Below are 21,814 nucleotides of genomic sequence, written 5' to 3' on the forward strand. Positions count from 1 at the left end.
AGGCCCATATCCCTCCAAACCCGTCCTATTCATATACCCATCCAGATGCCTATTAAATATTGTAATTGTACCAGCCTCCACCACATCCTCTGGCAGCTCATTCCATACACGTACCATCCTCTGTGTGAAAAAGTTGTCCCTTAGGTCTCTTTTATATCTTTCCCCTCTCACCCTAAACCTATGCCCTCTAGTTCTGGACTCCCCCACCCAGGGAAAAGACTTTGTCTATTTATCCTATCCATGCCTCTCATAATTTTGTAAACCTCTATAAGGTCACCCATCAGCCTCCGACGCTCCAGGGAAAACAGCCCCAGCCTGTTCAGCCTCTCCCTGTAGCTCAAATCCTCCAACCCTGGCAACATCCTTGTAAATCTTTTCTGAACCCTTTCAAGTTTCACAACATCTTTCCGATAGGAAGGAGACCAGAATTGCACGCAATATTTCAACAGTGGCCTAACCAATGACTTGTACAGCCGCAACATGACCTCCCAAGAGGGTTGTAGGCCTGGAAGAGATTTGAGAGATAGGGAGGTGCAAGGGCATGGATAGATTTGAAAACATGGATAAAAATGTTAAATTTGATGCTGGAATCAATGTGGGTTAGTGAGCACTTGAGAAGAATGATATGGCATACAACATATTATACCCAATATTGGGTTTCTTTATTAAACAAACAGAGCTGTTCCTCAAAGCTTATTCCTTTCACTAGGTGTTAGGCTGCTGGTGGGGTTGGTATATTTGTACTGAACCTGATGTCCCGTAACCAAGCCGAGTTACTGTACAAGAAAGTTGGATTTGGAGGCAATTGGTTTCAATTGCAACATTGACTTTATCTTTTCTTTTTCTTCAAAGGAGATTTTTGTCCATATTCTTGATATGTCACGGCCCAAAATGATCTGGGAGTTTGCAGATGCATTCCAGCAATCAAATGACAAACTGAACGTGTTGGTGAGTTTTTTGTTTGAAAGTTTTCTCCGTAATAGTGTGCAGTTTTTGCTGTTCAAGTAAAGGAAAATCAGGTTTTCTTTGAGGTGAAAATGTTTGATTTCACATTGGAGGAAGCAGATAGCCAGTGGTAATGGAAACTGAAACATTCAGAGAATGCCTGGTGAAGGGACTTCACCAAGGGAAGGGACTTGCCCAAGACCAATTTCAACTCGAAATGCTGGTCTAAATTCACATCTTCCTGGTACTGCCTATGTATCAAACATCAATTCAGTACAGCACAATCCAGGCCCTTTCACCCTCCATGTTGAGCTGACCTTTTATCCTACTCTAAGATCAAATTGACCTACATACCCTACATTTTACTATCATCCACCTGCCTCTCCAAGAGTTGCTTAAATGACCCTAATGTATCTGACTCTACTACCACCGCTGGGAGTGCATTCCCCACACCCACCACACTCTGTGTAAAGAAGTGACCTCTGACATCTCCCTTCTTCCAAACACCTTAAAGTTATGCCCCCTTTGTGATAGCCATTTCTGCCCAGGGAAGAGTCTCTGACTATTCACTCTATCTGTACCTCTCACCATCTTGTACACCTCTTTCAAGTCACCTCTCATCCTTCTTCACTCCAATGAGAAAAGCCCTAGCTCCCTCAACCTTTCTTCATCAGACATGCCCTCCAGTCCAGGCAGCAGCCTGGTAAATATTCACCTGTACAGAAATTCAACAACTTATTAAAACAACATTGGTTCCCATAGTCAAGGAAAGGCTTATTTTGACTTTGTGATACATTGAATAAAACTTTGATTTAATTGGAGTAGTTACTCATCGTGGTGGAGTCAGGGCAGGGATGGGGGCATCTACAAACTAGGTGGTTAAAACAACAATAGTGCTGGAGTTCCCTGGGAGTGCAAAGATTTCCACTTTACTCCAAAGGTCTGCCTGCTTTCACGGTGTGAGCAGCTGGGAGCTGTGGAGGAGTATGCGATTTAGGAGCTCATGTAAAAATCCACTAAAATCTGAATGGAAAAAATACTGTCAAAGGCTGGTAAGATGTTAGCATATACTTTAAGGGGTTGGACTATAAAGTGGCAGAAATTATATTAAAGCTGAACGGAGCTGTTGTTAAACCCCACTGCGATACTTCATCCAGCTCTGTGGACTGCATGTAGGGGTGAAGGACAGTTTCACAAGAATCATACCCAGCCAGAAAGAGGTACAGTGAGGACAGGTTACATCCAAGGTGGATATATAATTAAGGCAGCGATCTGTCACAATCTAATTGAATAACAGGGCAGGGTTGAACAGATGGTTGGGTAAGAATTGGAGTATATTCTTATCTCTAATTCTGTCCAGCAAGTAAATGTCGCTTTGAGCTTTAAGATAGAATCAGAATTTGTGGCAATAGGCATGGAAGTCTCGATGGGTTGAAACTGGAATTGGTCGTGGTTGGTGCAGATATAATGGCCAAACAGACCCTTCTGTGTTGGGACTGCAGTCTGCACAGAAAACTAGCCTTTAATCTGTGAATTCCGGTATTAAGCATGTTGATAATGGTTTGAGTATCGGGAAGACAAATTAATATTTGTTTCACAATCTTTGCTAGATCAATAATGCGGGGTGTATGGTCAATCAGAGAGAGCTGACTGCTGATCAATTAGAAACAAACTTTGCCACCAATACTTTGGGTAAGTTCTACATTTTCTACTGTGAATGATTTGATTCTTCACTGTGTTTTCTGACCGCCACTGCAAAGATTTTCCGGGCTACTTATGGAAGGAGGCGTCCAGATGAGTGCCTGAACAAGATTTGCTTCACCCTCCACACCACTCTGAATTGGGTACGGAAATAGACCATTCGGCCCTTCAAATGAGATCATGGCTGATCCCTTTGTAATTTAAACTCCACGTTCCCATCTGCCTTCCATGAGTCTGAGGTGTTTGTTAGGCGAGGGAATTGACTTCCACCTGAGATATAATCGTCAACCTTCCTCCATCACTTTGGGAAGCATGGGGGTTCAAAGCTGCACAGCTCTCTGTGAGGGGGATAAAAAGGCAACCCTGCTTTTACCGTAAGGACCCCTCGTTCTGGACCCACTGACAAGTCTGTCTGCCTATTCCACATCATTCAGGATCTTATGAATCTCAATTGGTTAACCCTTGTTCTCCTAAACTCTGGTGAAAGCAAGCACAGCTTTCCCCCCTCCTTTTTCAGCCTCCAATGCATTTGCACCCGTCTTTCCTTGAAGTAAGAAGATTAAAACCGCACACAGTATTCGAACTGTGGTCTCACCAATGTAACTGAAGCAAACTATCCTTACTTTAATAAGAACACACAGGTCAGCAGGTCTGTGGAGAGAGAAACAGAGTCAACATTGCAAGTCAGGTACGTCCTGAACATGATCCAGGCTTGGGCCAACAGGTGGCGAGTAACATTGGTGCCACACAAGTGCCAAGTGTTGACATTTCCAACAGGAGACAATCTAACCATTGCCCCTTCACATTCAATGGCATTACCATCCATGGGTCTGTCTGCCACTACCAATACCCTGAGTGTTATGGTTGACCAATAACTGGACTAGTCATATAAGCACAGTGGCTACAAAAGCTGGTCAGAGGCTGGGAATACTGCAGTGAGTAACTCCCCTCCTAACTCCCCAAAGCCTGTCCACCATCTACAAGGCACAAGTCAGGAGTGTGCGTCAATCAGAATGGGTGCAGCTGCAATAACACTCAAGAAGCCTGACCTGATTCAGGACAGAGCAGGTCATACCCAATTCACAATGGGGTTCAGAGTGAAGCAAATTGTGTCAGGCACTCACCTGGACCCCTCCTTCCATAAGTAGCTCAGATTCTATCTTCGGGTAATGGATCTACCAACATCCAGTCCCTGCACCACCGACGCTCAGTAGCAGCATTGAGTATTATCTACAAAATGCAGTGCAGAAATCCCCCATGTCCTTCAGCAGCGACCTTCGAACCCATGACCCATACAAGGTAGGAGGACAAGGGCAGCAGCTACATGGGATATCACCACCCTGCAAGTTTCCCTTCAAGCCACTCGCCATCCTGACTTGGAAATATATCGCGGCTCCTTCACTGTCACTGGGTCAAAGTCCTGCAGTTCCCTTCCCAAGGACATGCTGGACCAATCTACAGTGTGGATTGCAGCGGTTCAAGAAGGCAGCTCACCATCACCTTCTGAAGGGCAACTAGGGTCGGTCAGTGAAAGTTAGACCAGTCGATAGTGCTCACAGCCCATGAGTGAACTTTTGGAAAACATTGTGGTTATTGTTAGGGGATCACTCCCACTAACAACTTCTCTCCTCCACTGTTCCTGATCCCCACCCAAATGGATCCTCATTAATGTCCTGAACCAAGTTCATTTGTAATTAATGTAGCAAAATTGTCTGTGATTAACAGAGCTACCCCTCCACCTCTACCTAGCTGCCTATTCTTCTTAAAAATCATGGACCTCCCAATATTCAGAACCCCAACTGTTCTCACCCTGCAGCCACATCTCCTGAATGGCTATCAAATTATAATGCGCCCTGAAGTGAAAAAACATCGATTCAGTTATTTTGATATGAATATTATACATATTCCGATAGAAAGCCTCTACTTTTGTTTCTTCGTCTTTATATCATCTTGTCTTGATGGTGGATACGTTCTTCAGATTTTACTCTTTGACACTTGTTGCCATTCTCTCCCCGTCATTTTCCACGTCAGGATTCTGGCCTTGAGTCTATGACTCGTTACATTTAACCATGTTGGATCCTTCACCTCCTGTGATTAAAGCCCTCTCTACTTCCTTCATTCTGTGGTCTGCAAGAACAACAGTCCCAGCATAATTCAGGGACTGTGGGTCTGTCCTGACACTATAGACCCCATTCCTCCAGTATAGTTGTCCTATGAACTGGTACAGCTGTGATGGGCTGAATGGCCTTTTCCCTACTAGATGATTCTGTGAACCATTTCTTCCATTCCAGTGTTTAAGCCGTTCAGTCACTTCTCTCATCCTATTAGAGCAAACTACTGCAGAGGCTGGAACCTGTACTGAGGAAAACAAATGCTGGAGATTGCAGTGGGTCAGGCAGCATCCATGGAGAGAGAACAAGCTAATGTTTCCAGTCTAGAAGACTCTTCACCAGAGCTGAAGTGAAGTGTGGATGGGACATCATTTATGCTTTAGTTCAAGGGGGAGGTGCTGTGGGGGTAGTGGGTGTAGGACGCTGGTGCAGAAAAGATGTTGGTAGTTCAGACTAAGTGACCGGAATGTGAGAATGACAGGACAATGGTGTGTGTGTGTCAGTGCCAGACTGGAAAGCATAGACAGACAGACCCACTGGGATGGGGGGGGGGGGGGGGATAGGGGAAGAAATGAGAGTTGGTTAACAATTTGAAGGTGTTGAACTCAATATTAAGTCCAGAAGGCTGTAAAGTGCCTAGTCTGAAGATGAGATGTCATTCCTCCAGTTTGCACTGTGATTCACTGGAACACTGCAGCATGCCAAGGACAGACATGTGGGCATGTGAGCAGGACTCTGTGTTAAAATGACCGGCCACGGAAAGGTTGGGGTCGTGCTTGCGCACAGACCAGAGGCGTTCCGCAAAGTGGTCATCCAGTCTGTGTTTGGTTTCTCCAATGTAGAGTAGGCCACATTGGGTGCTGCGAATGCGATACACAAGATTGGAGGAGGTACAGGTGAAATGACGCTTCACCTGGAAAGACTGTTCAGGACCCTGGATGGTGAGCAGGTAGATGGGGAGGGGGCAGGTGTTGCACTATCTGCAGTTACATGGGACAGTGCCATGGGGGGCTGGTGTTGGTGGTTGTGGAATGGACGAGTGTGTCCTGGAGGGAATGGCCCCTGTGAAATGCAGAGGGGAAGATATGTTTGGTGGTGGCATTCTGCTGGAGTTGTCTGAAATGGTAGAGAATGACCTTTTGAATGCAGAGGCTGGTGGGATGAAAAGTGAGAACAAGGGGGAGCCGATCACGCTGTTGTGAGGGATGGGAAGGGTGATAGTGCATGAGGGCTCTGTCAATGACAGTGGGTGGGAAAACTCAGTTATGGGAGAAGGGAACCGCGTCAGCAGCATTGTTTTGGAAGATGGCATCATGGGAACAGATGCAACATAGGCAAAGGAATTGGGAGAATGGGATGGAGACCTTGCAGGATGTGGGGTGTGAAGAGCCATCGTGAAGGTAGCTATGGGAGTGGTGATGACAGTGAACAGTTTATTCCCCAAAATGGAGTTAGAGAGGTCAAGGAAAGGGAGGGAAGGGGACGATGTGTAAGTTGTAGAGGGGTGGAAATTGGAGGCCAATAGAACAAAGTTTTTTCCAGGTCCTGGTGGGAACATGACGGGGCACCGAAGCAGTTGTCGATATCAATGAGGAATGAGTTGTGGGAGGAGGCAAGTCTAAGACCGTCCCTTAGCAGTCATCCCTTTCTGTCCCCCCGAGGCTAGTGCCTCCAACCCCAGCCCTTGCTGTGTGTTCACCATACCTCCTGACCTTCCCTTCTGAGGACGGTATGTTCAGTCTCAACAAGGACTCAGCCTCAGACCCTTACACCTCCGTTTTTTGGGCTTGTCATGATGTTGAACGGATTTTCTGCCGCCTCTGTCTCCATGCTCATATCTTCAGGCAGGATTACCTCCCTCGTTCCACTGATTCCTTCACCCGCCTCCAGTATTCACCCTCCACTTGGACCCCCTTCCCCTGGCCTCTTGCCTGTCCTTGATCACTTCACCGAAAACTGCCAACGTGACATTGGCCGTCTCAATGTCACTGCTCCTCCCACCCACTCTAACCTGTCCCCTTGTGAAATTTACTGCACTTCACTCTGTCATGTCCAACCCTAACTTGGTTATCAAACCGACCAACAAAGGCAGTACCAGTGTAGTCTGACTCACTGACCTTTACCTTGCAGAGGCTCAATGCCAACTCTTGGACACTTCTTCCTACCTCCCTGGACTGTGACCCCACATCTGAACGTGAATCCATTGTTGCCAGGACTGTCACCAAGCTCAACATCTTCAGAGATCTTCCCCAGCCTCCCCACTGCCTCCAATGTTAGAGTCTCCCAACCATGGACAGCATGCATCTACCTCCCTCCCAAACTCCACAAACCAGACAGTCCCGGTAGGCCCATCGTTTCAGCTTGTTCGTGCCCCCCAGTTCATTTCCTCCCACCTTGACTCCATCGTCTCTCCATTTGTCCAGACCCTACCCACCTACACCCATGATTCCTCTGATGCTCTCCACCATATTGACAGTTTCCAGTTCCCTGGCCCTAACTACCTCCTGTTCGCCATGGATGTCCAAACCCTCTGTACCTCCCTTCCTCACCAGGATGCTCTGAGAGCTCTCAGCTTCTTCCTCGACCAGAAACCTGGACAATCTCCATCCGCTAACACCACCCTCCCCTGCTCGGCTGAACGTGTTCTCTCACTGAACAATTTCTCCTTTAATTCATCTCACTTCTGCCAAGTCAAGGAGTGGCTGTGGGCACCCACATAGATCCCAGTTATGCCCTGCCTCTATACTGGGTATGTGAAACAATCCTTGTTCCAATCTTACACTGGCTCCCTCCCACAATTCTTTTGTTCGGTTCGATGACGACTGCTTCGGTGCCACTTCATGCTCCCAGCAGCACCTTGAAAATGTAGTTATTTTTGTCTCCAATTTCCACCCCTGCAAGACCTACCCCTTCCCCTCCTCCCTGCTCTTCATCCAGGGGTCTGAACAGTCTTTCCAAACAGAAACCAAGATTGGGTGACTGCTTTGTGGGTGGCATGGTGGCTCCGTGGTTAGCACTGATGCCTCACAGCACCAGGGACCTGGGTTAAGTCCCCCCATGGGCGACTGTCTGTGTGGAGTTTGCATTCTCCCCGTGTCTGTGTGGGTTTCCTCTGGGTGCTCTGGTTTCCTCCCACAATCCAAAGATGTGCTGGTCAGCTGAATTGGCCATGCTAAATTGCCCATTGTGTTAGTCAGGGGTAGATATAGGTTGGGGAATGGGTCTGGGTGGGTTACTCTTCGGAGGGTCAGTATAGACTTGTTGGGCCAAAGGGCCTATTCCATATTGCAGGGAATCTGATCTTTGCAGAACACGTCTGGTCTGTGTGCAAACAGGATTCAGACCTTCTCATAGCCGGTCATTTTAACACCGAGTCCTGCTCGCATGTCCACATGTCTGTCCTCGGCATGCTGCAGTGTTCCAGTGAATGACAGTGCAAACTGGTGAAACAACATCTCCTATTCAGACTAGGCACTTCATAGCCTTCTGGACTTGAGTTGACCACCTTCAAGTTGTGAACCATTCCTTCCCTTATCTTGTAGCTTGTTACCTTCTGTTATTACTGTATGCCCTCTCCTTCCTCTGCCCATCCCAGTGGGTCTGTCTGTCTATGCTTTCCAGTCTGGCAGTGACACACACCATTGTCCTGTCATTCTCACATTCCGGTCACTTAGTCTGAACTAGCAACATCTTTTCTGCACCAGCGTCCTACACCCACTACCCCCTCAGCACCTCCCCCTTGAACTAAAGCATAAATGGTGTCCCTTCACTTCATCTCTGATGAAGAGTCAAGGAAACTCGAATCATGTAAGGTATAGGGTTAAAATTGTGCAGAATAAGGGAACAGGTGTTGCTTCTGCAAAAACTTACATTATAAAATTAGGCTGTGCATGCAAATACTAAACAGTGAGAAGCGAAAACAGGCCGAATTATCTCTGACTAATAGGGCAGACCGACCATGTAGCGGGATGTACCAGTAACAGGACGATAATGTGCTAGTCTCAGGAGGGATGTGGCCAACGGATGGAATTTAGTTTGGCAGGATGATCACACGAAAACAGCAAACTGTGTCAGGATAGTCACATATAAGGAATGAGATAAAAAAGAGTAAGGGCCGACAGGCTTAGAGTCATGGGAGAAGTAAACAGAGGTGGAGTGAAGCTAGAACTTGTGATAGGCTGCGTACTACAGCAAAAGTAACTAATGGGGTGAAAGGGGCGGACCGAGAGACGGAGCTGAACAGCATAAATCAGAATGTAACCCTCCGATCAGGGTGCTTACTTGTTAGACACCCGTTCTTGCAAGTACGTATCAATAAAAATTTGCTGCTACAGAATTTGACTCGGCCTGAAATTTATTAATATGTGAGTTTTGTTTCTCACAACTTGGGGGCTCGTGTCCGGGATAACCATCATCGCCAGCAGGGTGGGCACAGTCGACGGTTGGGAAGACACGTCCCGTTCCTTTTAGAACGGTCCCATGTTCCTCGGCGGTGGGTTCCCCCTTCTGGTTGACTGATTGAGATCCGATGAGAGTCTATCTGAACCAGGTGAAAGGTTGTAAGTAGGTACAGGGAGCCAGGCAACTCCGTGCATGGACCAAGGTAGGGAAAGAGATTTTTAAGTACTGCCTTGGTGGCTGGGATTGAGTTCGAGTAGTTAATAAGTGTCTAACAAAGGAACTCAATTTGGGCTGTGCCGAGGGTAAAGTAAAAGCCTCCGAAAAATAAATGGAAATGGAGGCGGGGTCCCTGACAACATACCTCCAGAATGTCTGTTGGGCAGGATGTTGTGGAATTGGAAAAATAATACTTATACAAGGGGAAAAGATAGGAAAAAGATGATTAAATATTGTTGCTTTGTATGGACTAAGGAATCCATTCTTTGTCCCGCTGTCTTCTGGCCAAAGTACAGGTCAGACAAAGACTGGGTTTGTAAATATTTGAATTTATATGTCAATGAAAAACAGCCTTACAGTCAGGAGGGATCAGATTGTGCTTTGTGTTGGAAGGGCTAGTAGCTGAAGGGCCACTGAGGGTACACTTCGTAACTAAATCATGGCCAGACATCCAAAAAACAATTCAGAAAATAGATGGGTGGAGTGAGAAATCACTTGAGGAATTATTGAGAGAGGCACAGAAAGTGTTTGTAAAGAGAGAGGATGAGAAGCAAAAACTGCCTCCTGGCATCACGATCCATAGAGCCCCCTTTTGCCCAGCCCTAGACTGTCCTGACAGAAAGTGCCACCCGATATATCTCACCATTAGGAATATCGCCGCTGAAGACTCCTTTCCCTGTAAAAACCAGTCTCAACTCCTTAGTAACGATTTAAAGATAGTAATGGAAGCCACTAGGAAGGGTTTTTTTAGGCTGCTGCTTCTGAATAGTCATAGGAAATGGAAAATGAGTCAAACAACTTGATAGTAAGATACAACACTTTGTCCCTCCCAATGACCCAAAGGTGGTAAAACTTATAGAGGTGAAGGACTTGAAGCAGACCATTGAAATAGAAACAGGGACGCAAATGCCTGGGTTGACTGGGTAAAGTACACTGCTAAAACTCTGAATAAAAGCAATTGCTTTGCATGTGCCTCCGGTAGGCCGGTTGCCCACATGGTCCCCTTTCCACTCAGGTGGAACCGAAACAGGAAGGGCATGGAATGTATGATAGCCGTGTATCAGGATAAAACTGCATGGAATGATAGGAATTGTATATCCCTATCTCTAATGTTCCTTCCCTTGAAGAAGACAGATTTGAAAGCACCCCCACCCCATTTTTGACCACAGTCAGGAATCACACATCGTGTACAAGCCGACAGGGTACAAATCGGTCTAGAGACTTGGGGGAGCTGAGGTTATGTATAGAAACTTAGAATGACACCGAAACAGACATAGGAGGGAACTCAGCACTCAGCACTCTGGGTTCCCCGGGCGGATCTCTGGTGGTACTGTGGAGCCAGTATATTGCGACCTACCCTACTTCCTGACTGGAGAGGGATATGTGCAATTGTACAATTGGCAACCCCATTCACCTTGGCATTTGAGAAGGAGAAGGTGGTAGTAACAAAGAATGAGAGGAGTAAAAGGTCGCTATTAGATACTTCCTTTGATGATAGGATTTATCTCGACTCTATAGGAGTTCCTAGAGGGGTCCCCGATGAGTTCAAGGCCCGCAACCAGATTGTAGCAGGTTTTGAATCGGCCCTATTTTGGTGGGTAAAGGTCAACAAGAATGTGGACTGGATAAAATTCAATATTTTTTTTTACAACCAGCAAAGATTCATCAGTTACACTCGAGATGCAGTCAAGGGGATTTCCGAGCAACTTGATGCAACCAGCAGAATGGCTTGGGAAAACAGACTGGCCTTAGATATGATCCTAGCTGAAAAAGGGGGTGTATGTGTGATGTTAGGGGGCAGCTGTTGTACCTTTATTCCAAATAATACAGCACCTGATGGGTCAATCTCTCGTGCCTTGCGAGGATTGACCACCTTGGTGGAAACATTAGCTGAGAATTCAGGAGTGGACACATCACTCACGGGATGGCTGGAATCATGGTTTGGGAAGTGGAGAGGCGTGGTAGTCTCCATCCTCACCTCCCTGATAGTGGTAGTAGGGGTACTGACAGCAATTGGCTGTTGTATCATACCTTGTGTACGAGGGTTAACCTAGCGACTAATTGAGACGGCCTTGGCAAAACAAATGCCTCTAAAAGGTAATCAGGCAGAGGAACTCAACCTCTTGAACGATGAGGGGAGGGGTGGCCTTAAGGAATTAGCCACGATAAATGAAGTCTCGGGGATGATGCGAGCGAACTGGAAGGCAACGTATGAGACAAATGCAGAAGACAACACTTAGTAGCCAAGAAGAAAAGGGGGGGATTGTAAGGTAGAGGGTTAAAACTGTGCAGAATAAGGGAACAGGTGTTGTTTCTGCAAAAGCTTACATTATAAAATTAGGCTGTGCATGCAAATACTAAACAGTGAGAAGCGAAAACAGGCCGAATTATCTCTGACTAATAGGGCAGAGCAACTGTGTAACGGGATGTACCAGTAACAGGACGATAATGTGCTAGTCTCAGGAGGGATGTGGCCAACGGATGGAATTTAGTTTGGCAGGATGATCACACGAAAACAGCAAACTGTGTCAGGATAGTCACATATAAGGAATGAGATAAAAAAGAGTAAGGGGCGACAGGCTTAGAGTCATGGGAGAAGTAAACAGAGGCGGAGAGAAGCTAGACAAAGGTGGAGCGAAGCTAGAGCTTGTGATAGGCTACAGCAAAAGTAACCAATGGGGTGAAAGGGGAGGACCAAGAGACGGAGCTGAACAGCATAAATCAGAATGTAACCCTCAGATCAGGGTGCTTACTCATTAGACACCCGTTCTTGCAAGTACGTATCAATAAAATTCGCTGCTACAGAATTTGACTTGGACTGAAGTTTATTAATATGTGAGTTTTGTTTCTCACAAATCATTAGCTTGCTCTCTCTCCATGGATGCTGTCCAACCCGCTGTGATCTCCAGCATTTGGTGTTTACATTGCTTCTCCCAACTTACTCATTCCGTGCCAATTTTTGAGTGAGCTCAGGGAGTAATCCAGAGATTATCACTTCAGAGGCGCTGCTCATTAATTTAGCACCAAACACCTAGGCCTTCTCATACGTACATCTCTCTCCTAATTCTATCTATAACGTTGGTACTGATTCGGACCATTGGATCCTCTCATTTCCACTGTACTTCTTCCTCCAGCCCAGAGCAGATCTCCCAAACCCTGGCACAAGACAGATATCACAGCTGCCTGCTCTTGTACACTGTAACACCGTGAGTAATGACTATTGCAATCTTCATGTTTGCTTCCAAAATATTTACGTGCAGGACTGGATAGACAGGCCTTGTAGACTGTCCGTTAAAGGTATCTTTTTCAATGAAGGATTGTTGGTTTGCTAGATATCAAGCACAGATTAGAATAGATCAGTATTTAGGTTTTCTTTCTGGGTGGGGCGTGTGAGAGAGTGAGTTACAAGGACTAATGGATCACTGAGTTTCTTCAGAAATGGTGAAATCGTAAGGGTTTTCTTTGTGAGTACATTGAATAGTGATTGGGTTTTAAAAACAAAATCGTTCTGTGGGTGTCACTGGCTGGGCCAGCATTTATTGCCCATCCCTAGTTGCCCCTGAAGAAGGTGGGGCTGAGCTGCCTTCTTGAACCGCTGCAGTCCACCTGCTGTGGGTTGACCCACAATGCCCTCAGGGAGGGAATTCCAAGTGACAGTGAAGGAACGGCAACATTTGACTAAGTCAGGATGGTGAGTGGCTTGGAGAGGACGTTATTGGTGAACAGTCCAAGAGCACGAAGGGATTGTCACTGAAGGAAATGGTGGATATTGTGGATGTCCCTTGGTACAGGTAGGGCAGGGTCTGTAGTTTGCAAAGACCTCAATGAGCAAGAGTAGGCTGATCAGTCCCTGAGGCCTATTTAATTAGATTAAGCTCATTTACCTACCTTGGTTCCATACCCATTGATACTCATAACCAACTAAAGATATGGATCTCCCCCATCCTTTGTGAGCAGTTGCTTTATGATTTCTCTCTGAAAAAGCCAAACTGCGATTTAACCATCCTCTCATTCTTCACTTTCCCCACTCATACCTATCTGCGTGAACTTGATTCAATCTTTCTAACATTTTTAATGCCTCAGGCTGGATCACCCCATGATCTCAAAGGAATAAATGCCAAGTTTATGCAACCTATCCTCACAACCTCAATCTCTGAATTCCTCTTGCTAACCATACAATCTGGCCTGTACACACTGTATATGTGGGCTTTTTCCTGGTGTTCTGGTCGCTAGGTGGAACAGAGATGGGAGCTGAGAAATGTTCAAGTTCCCCTTTCCCTCCCGCTGCTGTGGGCTGTATTTGCAGTAGTTCCTCTCATCTGTGTCTTAACTGAAACCCATCTTGTCTGGGTTGGGGCCTGATTGGTCTAGCAGGGTACGGACGCTGACAGTACTCTGCTGGGATTTGGAGAAATTGGAAAGGGTGGAGGTGGAGGGAAACTTGCCTTTAAAGTTGGAGTTCACTGTTGGAACCTGGGCTGCTGCATTTGGTCATATACTCTGTGATGGAAACCAACCTGAACCGATAACCACCTAAAAGGCCCCTTCCCTTCATTGAATTACTGCCTGTTCCAAAGGTCATGCTTGGGAAGTTGAGTAAGTGGGGTGGACAGGAGCAAAATCTTTTGCTTCCTGGGTCCTGCTCCTTTCTATTTTCATTTGCACTTCAAGAGGGAAAGAACAATCAATGCGAGTCCTGATGAGTGGAGAAGAATTCACACTGGCAAGGAAAGACTGCCAATCTGAACTTTGTATCTCTTTAGCTTTCTAATCGACCCCTGTGATCTGTAATGCTGGACTTTTTTATTTTTCTAATTATTTTTCCTCCTCAGAATTTAAATCTCTACTTAAGAGGGTGCTATAGTATGGTGACTTGCTATGTGACAATAAAGCCAAATCAATTCAATTCAATGGTAGGCTTCACCACCTAAATCATCCATAATTTTTGATCACGGTGCTGCCCAATTTAAACCTTTGTATGAGTTTCCATTAGCATATAGCGTTACTAGAAGTGATGTTATTGGACAGGAAGTGGCAACAATGACAAATCTTGAAAGACTCCAGTAAGTGAAGCCCAAGCTAGAATTCGGACAAGACAGTCCTGACATTACAATTGTGAAGGTTCTGTGAGGCTTCCTCCCATCAGAAAGATGTTGCGAAATTTAAAAGGGTTCAGAAAAGATTTACAAGGATGTTGCCAAGGTTGGAGGGTTTGAGCTGTCGGGAGAGGCAGAATAGACTGGGGCTGTTTTCCCTGGAGCGTCGGAGGCTGATGGGTGACCTTAAAGAGGTTTGTAAAATCACGAGGGGCATGGATAGGATAAATAGACAAAGTCTTTTCCCTGGGTGGGGGAGTCCAATAGACAATAGACAATAGATGCAGGAGTAGGCCATTCAGCCCTTCGAGCCTGCACCGCCATTCAATATGATCATGGCTGATCATTCCCAATCAGTATCCTGTTCCAGCCTTATCTCCATAACCCTTGACTCCACTATCTTTAAGAGCTCTATCCAATTCTTTCTTAAATGAATCCAGAGACTGGGCCTCCACTGCCCTCTGGGGCAGAGCATTCCACCACTCTCTGGGTGAAGTAGTTTCTCCTCACCACTCTCTGGGTGAAGTAGTTTCTCCTCAACTAGAGGGCATGGGTTTAGGGTGAGAGGGGAAAGATATAAAAGAGACCTAAGGGGCAACTTTTTCACACAGAAGGTGGTACATGTATGGAATGAGTTGCCAGAGGATGGTGTGGAGGCTGGTACAATTGCAACATTTAAAAGGCATCTGGATGGCTATATGAATAGGAAGGGTTTGGAGGGATGTGGGCCTGGTGTTGGCAGGTGAGACTAGATTGGGTTGGGATATCTGGTCAGCATGAACGGGTTGGACCGAAGGGTCTGTTTCCATGCTGTACATCTCTATGACTCTATGGTTTGAAATCCAGTGTATTAAATAATGACTAAACTACAAGTGATCGTCTACCAGATTAATGCCATTTGCAAATGGTTATGGGTTCCTCCTTCTTTCCTCAGGTCCGTACATTCTCACTACAGCCTTGATACCTCTACTAGAAAAATGTGAAGATGCCAGAGTGGTGAGCTCAGTTTGTTCTTCCCACAACCGTGTTGTACGCCAGTTTCTAGATCATCTTTATTTGGCATAACCTGCTATTCTCTTGCTTCCCTCAAGGATATTCCCTGATTTATTTTCATGCACGTTGATGGAATATTTTGATGTGTTTGCCAGATCACCGTGTCGTCAGGAGGAATGCTGGTCCAGAAGCTGAACGTGGATGACTTGCAGTTTGAGAAAGGGAGATTTGATGGACCCATGGCCTACGCACAGAATAAGGTTTGTCCTCAAAGATTGAGCTGCGCATATCTAACAGAGCTGTTAGAGTTGGGAACTGCTTATACAGAGAAACCCAGGAGTTTGGCGTAGAAGGGAAGGAGACTAACTGGACAAGAGTATAAGTAATTGCAGATTTCTGCACTTGAGTCATATTACGTTGAACTACTTGACGAATGTCTCTCCATTTCTGACTGTGCTACACTGAACCCCAGGTGAGGACAAATTAGCAACCACTCTGCCAGAATGATATTAGATTTGTCTATAATCATTATTCATTGGCCGAGATCAGAACAATTCTGAGTGCTAATTGAACATCCTGCCTGGTTATTTCACAACCCCTTCTCTGAATTTCCTGCCCTATTCTGTGTTTTGAGTCAAACCAAAGTGATAGCTCTTGAGGGTCACGGCCTTCACATTAAACTTTGTCCTTGTCTCAGTCTTTCTAACTGCTTTTTCTAACCCAGCGGCAACAAGTGGTTATGACAGAGCAATGGGCTAAAATGCATAAGAACATCCACTTCTCCTCTCTGCATCCAGGCTGGGCTGATACAGCAGGTAATGTCAAATGACACCAAATGCTGATTTTTAACGAAGACAAAATGCATCTGTTTTCACTGCACGAGTTATTTGGACACGTCGGACATTGCTGTTTGACTTTAAATCTCAGTACATTTGATTCAAAAATCTTTTCCCTTGCTAGCTGTGAGATTTTCTATGCCGGATTTCTATGCAAAGATGAAGGACAGGCTGAGGACTCCGTTTCAAGGGGCAGATACATTGGTTTGGCTTGCTGTTTCCAACATGGCAGCACAGCAACCCAGTGGCCTCTATTTCCAAGGTAAGTGCAATGGAGATTAATCCAGTCCACCCAGGGCCTGTCTCAAGAGGCATTTTAACCAATTACTCCCACTTTGCAACAAGAGCTTTCATTCTGTGGTTCAGACGTAACGACTAATATTCCAAAAGGTCTTCCGCCATCCTAGAAATCACCCGATACAATGTTCAAGGAATTGCAAATAAATCAGAGCAGACCACACCTTGAATTTTTTTTAATGCATTTGCTCCATGCTTTGGGCACCACCAGCTTGACCAGCTTTTATGTCCACCCTTTACTGCTCTTAAGAAAGTGACGGTGTCTTGCAGTCTTCTACTGTTGCAGTCCTTGAGGTGCAGGGACACCAGAAAAGCTGTAAGAGAGCAAGTTCCAGGATTGTGACCCAGTGCCAGTGAAGGAACAGTGATATATGTCCAAGTCAATATGGTGAGTGGCTTGCAGATGCTGGTGTTCCCATGTACCTGCAGCCCTTGTCCTTCTAGATGGAAGTGGTCGTGGGTTTGGAAGCTGCTGTTGCAGGAGTCTGGAGGAATTTCTTCAGTGTGCCTTGTAAGTGGTAGACACTGCTGCTACTGAGGGTCAGTGGTGTTAGAGTAAATGTTTAAGGTGGAACTCCAATCGGGTGAGGTGCTTTGTCCTGGATGGTGTCGAGCTTCTCAGAACTGAACTCATCCAGGCAAGTGGGGAACATTCCAGAGCAAACATTGGAGATGGTGGACAGGGGAGTAAGAGACAGGAGCTGAGTCATTTGTCACAGAATTCCTAGTTCTTGATCTGCTGTGTTGTGACAGTATTTGTATGGCTGTTCCAGTTCCATTCCAGACAGTGTTAGCCCCTGGGATGTTCCTAGTGAGGGATTCAGTGATGGTGATAGCATGGAACATCAAGGCGCAGTAATCAGTATCTCTCTGGTTGAGAATGATCCATGCCTGGCATTTGTGTGACATGAATGTTACTTGTCTCCTGTCAGCCCGAGCCTGATATGGTCCAGATCTTGCTGCATGTGAACATGGACGGCCTCAGTATGTGAGCAGTCACAAATGGTGCTGAACGTTGTACAGTTAGCAGTGAACATCCCTACTTCTGACCATATGATGGAGGGAAGGACAGTGATAGAGGTGCTGAAGATGGTGGGGTCAAGGACAATACAGTGAGGAACCCTTGCAGAGATGTCCTGGAGCTCACCTCTGGAATTCAGCTCTTTTGTCCGTGTTTGAACCAAGGCTGTGATGAGGTCAGGAGCTAAATGGCCCTGGTGGAAGCCAAGCTGAGAGTCAGTGAGCAGGTTATAGCTGAGCAGGTCCTGTTTGAGAGAACTGTTGATTGTTTAACCCTTTTTATCACTTTTTGCTTATGATTGTCAGTTGTGTGAAGGGTCAGTGAATGGCTGGGTTTGATTTGACCTGGCTTTTGTACACAAGACTACAGATTTGGGCTCTGATCCTTTTACTTCGGAATTGTTTCACCTTCCTCTCGACTGGAACCTCTTTTGGACAATCAGTAATGGTTTCACGGTTGTTATTAGACTGAAGATTTGTGAATTGAATTCAGATTTCGCCATCTGCTAAGATTTGATCCCATGTCCAATGTTCCCTGAGTCTCCTTGGATAAGTTATCAATGTTATAATCTCCCATCAAATTAACCTTCAGCAAATTGAGACAGGAAATCCCAGTGATGGTGAGCTTTGGGACCATGGGTCCAAAGTTACCAGGCTAGACAGAACCCAAGTTTCTGTGTAATATAATCAATGCTATTTTAAAATTGTGCACATCTTTCTTCTCTGCTTTTAAAGTGCTCGAAAGTGGCATAACTGGTGCAGGCACTTTGATTAAAATGTTTTTCTGTTGTGTTAGAAAGTGTTTATCACTGCTGTGTTCAGCTTCTCTGTTGTTTTCCCTTTGAACAGACAGGAAGCCTGTGTCAACACATCTCTTGCTGGCTCAAACAAAAGCAACAACCGCTGAGGAAGAGAAACTGATGAAAAGCTTGGAGGAAATAGCAACAAACCATAAACCTGGCAACAGTTGATATTGTCAGCGTAAAGGCAAATGCAACCCTTTGAAAAGTCACGGAGGCGAAACTCTTTCTGTTGCCCTCCAACCTACACGTTTTGCTATTAATTGGGCAACCCCTCCATAATGAGGGCACACAACACAGATTGCGTGATCACTAGGTCAAAATCTGTCCGTCTCCAGCTACTATCCCACCTTCTTGTCTTTTAACTCGCAACCATAGGTCATGCAGTCAGGAACAATACTTCACCCTTGCAGCACTTTCAGCTGAGTGCCGGTGATTATTTTTGTCCTTCAGCTATTTGCCTCTGTTTTCCTTTCCGCTTCTCCCTCTGCTTCCTTTCGATTTCCGTCGCTAAGACTTATCATAGAAATAAAGTCTCCCCTTTGACATTGTTATGTTCTAACATCATTAAATGGATTTTTTTCTAACTGTTAATGTGCCCAGTTTCACTTGCATTGTTTGCCACAGATGTCCTCTTCTGTTTACTGTCTTCTTTCTGCCTTTGCTCGAGCCATCAGTCTCCAACATTGCTCCCTTGCCTCTGTCCCAGGCATTATCTCTCCCTGGGGCCTCACCTCCTGCCCTCTGGTCTTTGCTCTTTTTGGGATGTGGTATTTCTAGCGATGCCAGCACTTTTCACCCATACCAAATTGCCCTTGAATTGAGTGGCTTGCTCAGCCATTTGCAAAGAGTAGTTGAGAGTAATCGAGAGGAATCCGCATTTCTGCCGATCTGGAGTCACACGTGGACTAGGACAGTAGATATCCTACCCTAAAAAACATGACTAAACTGGATGGGTTTTAATGACAATAGTTTCATGGATACCGTTGAAGAGATTAGCTTTAATATTCCAGATTTATGAACCTGTGGTGGTATTCGAAACTGTGTCGCCAGAGATTGGATTTGGGGCTCTAGATTTACTAATCCAGTAACATTAGTATTCCGGTATCACCTTACCCCTTTTTGTCTTTCCTTAGGCTCTGGTGTTCTTCTCTTGGTTGCTAACTCCATTCTCAATTGAGATCTAGGGCTCTATATAATGGTAGAGGCCTATTATTGCTGGTAGTTCCAGGATTTTAGTGAATACTAGCACTAACCAACCTCTGCTACTGATGGCATCTAAGTCAATGTAAAAGTACAGTACAGTACTGCATGGCAAGTACTTTTAGGCAGTGCATACTGACACCCATAACTGCACATGCCCTTGAATCTGGAAACCAGCAATGTCATGGGTGTGGGTATGTATGTGGTCATGTGAGAGGTGGGGGCTAAGGTGTCAGGACCCCTCCCATTCCCTGTTCACAGCTGCATCCTATTTAGACTTGAACCTGTTTAAACATGCGTGACTGAATTTAAGCAGTGCAATGACACCCATGTGTTGCTATTAGCAGCCTATTTGTTTATGTATTTCATTTTGCAAGTAATTTCAGCTAAGAATGCATAATGCCACACGTATGTGTGGAAAATGGTAATTTTCCAGAATGCAATCACAACCTTTAAGTGCGCTTTTAGTGGCTTAAGTTGTTTTTATTCTTTTCTAATGGCTTTACATTGCCCATGAGCTTCCCCCACCCCCTCCCCCTCCATTTTCATTCAGCACTTCTTTCCAGGTTTTTGAACTGGCTTTTAAAATCCACTATCTGTAGCTTTCCATAGCTGTACATTAGTACTCTTGTTTTGTGTGATGGCACCTATGGTGCAGTGGTAAGGTCCCTATCTCTGAACTAAGAGATCTGAATTAAATGTATCAAAGCATCTCTGAGCAGGTTGTTTTAAAATATCTATATTCAGCGTTGTAACAGTGACTTCTGGTACAGAATCACTGACTAAAATCTTGATATATATTGTCTCCATCTTCAGAGCTATCTATTGCATATTTCCTGATTTTCTGCATTTCAGTTCACATTTATTCAAGAACTCTGCATGATTTTTCTAGATCAGCTATTAAATATTTTAAAAGGCACCTAGATATTTATTGTCCCGCTATTGTCTTTATAAAACCCTTAATGTTTTGAGTGATTTCACCATGACAATATAACACTAAATATTTAACATTTATTTCAAGAGCACTATTCCCACATGATTCAAAGGACATTTAAGAGACGTGTGCCTTTTTTTATATAAGCAATGGCAGTCTTTCTGTATGGTTTTTGAAAATTTATTGCATTTGTAAATACCTTTGACAACTATCTTGGAAAATAATTAATAATGAAATAGACTACCTTTTCTGTTAAAAGTGTGCAAAACCTCACTATATCAGAAGTTCATGGACTCAGTTATCCTCCAGGCAAAGCTATTCCGTCAGCCTAATGACCAAGTAACTGGCCCTGTGTTTATGGTTGGGTTATTTAGTTGTCAGCCATCTGCAGGAAGCCAGTGCTAATGCAGGTGTTGGGTTAGCAGGACCCATATTTTGGAAGCAGAAGTTTAGACAGGGAGAGGAAGAGGTCGGATGGCCTGTGCAGCCATTGGAATATTTGAGTCACACTCATTGTGAAAGAAAGAGTTTCAGATGTTGAGGGACAAATTGAAAGTTAGAAGAGGACCATGTTTCCACCTCTGCAACAACGGTCAGGGTACGACAGAGATAGTGTGCATGGGTTATGAAGGATACTAAACATTGTAAGGACTCGGTTAAAGGGCAGTCAGTGAAAATAATGGAATCAAAGGAGTCAAGTTAGTGGTGGTAGCTGAATGTGGCAGTACTGACCTTACTCCAGTGAAGGAGGGAGATGTCACTACTCATTCAAGGTCGAAGACTGGGATGAAACACAATACTGATGGGGAAAATGAAGGAGACAGAAATGTGGAATCTGCAGGTGAAGCTATCAGCATGTCAATCTGTAACAAGCTAAAATTTCACCTTGAGACCATGGATAGGAGTATGTAGGGAAAGAGAAAGTTACAACTGAAAACCATGCAATTCCTATAAAATTGGCTAACTGAAGCAAGACACCAGAAGTGTATCAATTACTGTAGCCACATCAAGGTGCACAACCAAAGTATGTCAAAGTACAGTGCTCAAGGTTATGATCATTCTAACAAATCTCAAACACTTTTATTTTGATTGACAATACATTGATACAGTAACAATTTAGATACATTAATGACACATTAAAATTCTGAACTAAGTTGGTATGTATTAATGTGGAGGTGCAATAAAACCTGGGTGACACTGAATACTTGCAGAATTATTTATCAAAATATTACCAGCACAGTATAAAAGAAAAACAGAAAAT

The 21,814-nt window shown here is 45.0% G+C and overlaps 1 protein-coding gene across 1 annotated transcript in view; it reads left to right on the forward strand.

The window, feature by feature from the left end:
* Window positions 1-21,755, forward strand: part of dhrs12 (dehydrogenase/reductase (SDR family) member 12) — a 33,327-nt gene extending 11,572 nt beyond the window's left edge. Inside the window, exons 4-10 of the mRNA XM_072584510.1 lie at window positions 853-948; window positions 2,556-2,637; window positions 15,405-15,466; window positions 15,619-15,723; window positions 16,188-16,278; window positions 16,424-16,561; window positions 18,466-21,755. Of these exons, the coding sequence (XP_072440611.1) occupies window positions 853-948; window positions 2,556-2,637; window positions 15,405-15,466; window positions 15,619-15,723; window positions 16,188-16,278; window positions 16,424-16,561; window positions 18,466-18,587 (696 nt within the window). The 3' untranslated portion in view covers window positions 18,588-21,755. The remainder of the gene's footprint in view (window positions 1-852; window positions 949-2,555; window positions 2,638-15,404; window positions 15,467-15,618; window positions 15,724-16,187; window positions 16,279-16,423; window positions 16,562-18,465) is intronic.
* The last annotated feature ends 59 nt before the right edge of the window (window positions 21,756-21,814 follow it).

Source organism: Chiloscyllium punctatum, chromosome 15, assembly GCF_047496795.1.
Source record: "Chiloscyllium punctatum isolate Juve2018m chromosome 15, sChiPun1.3, whole genome shotgun sequence".
NCBI classification, from domain to species: domain Eukaryota; kingdom Metazoa; phylum Chordata; class Chondrichthyes; order Orectolobiformes; family Hemiscylliidae; genus Chiloscyllium; species Chiloscyllium punctatum.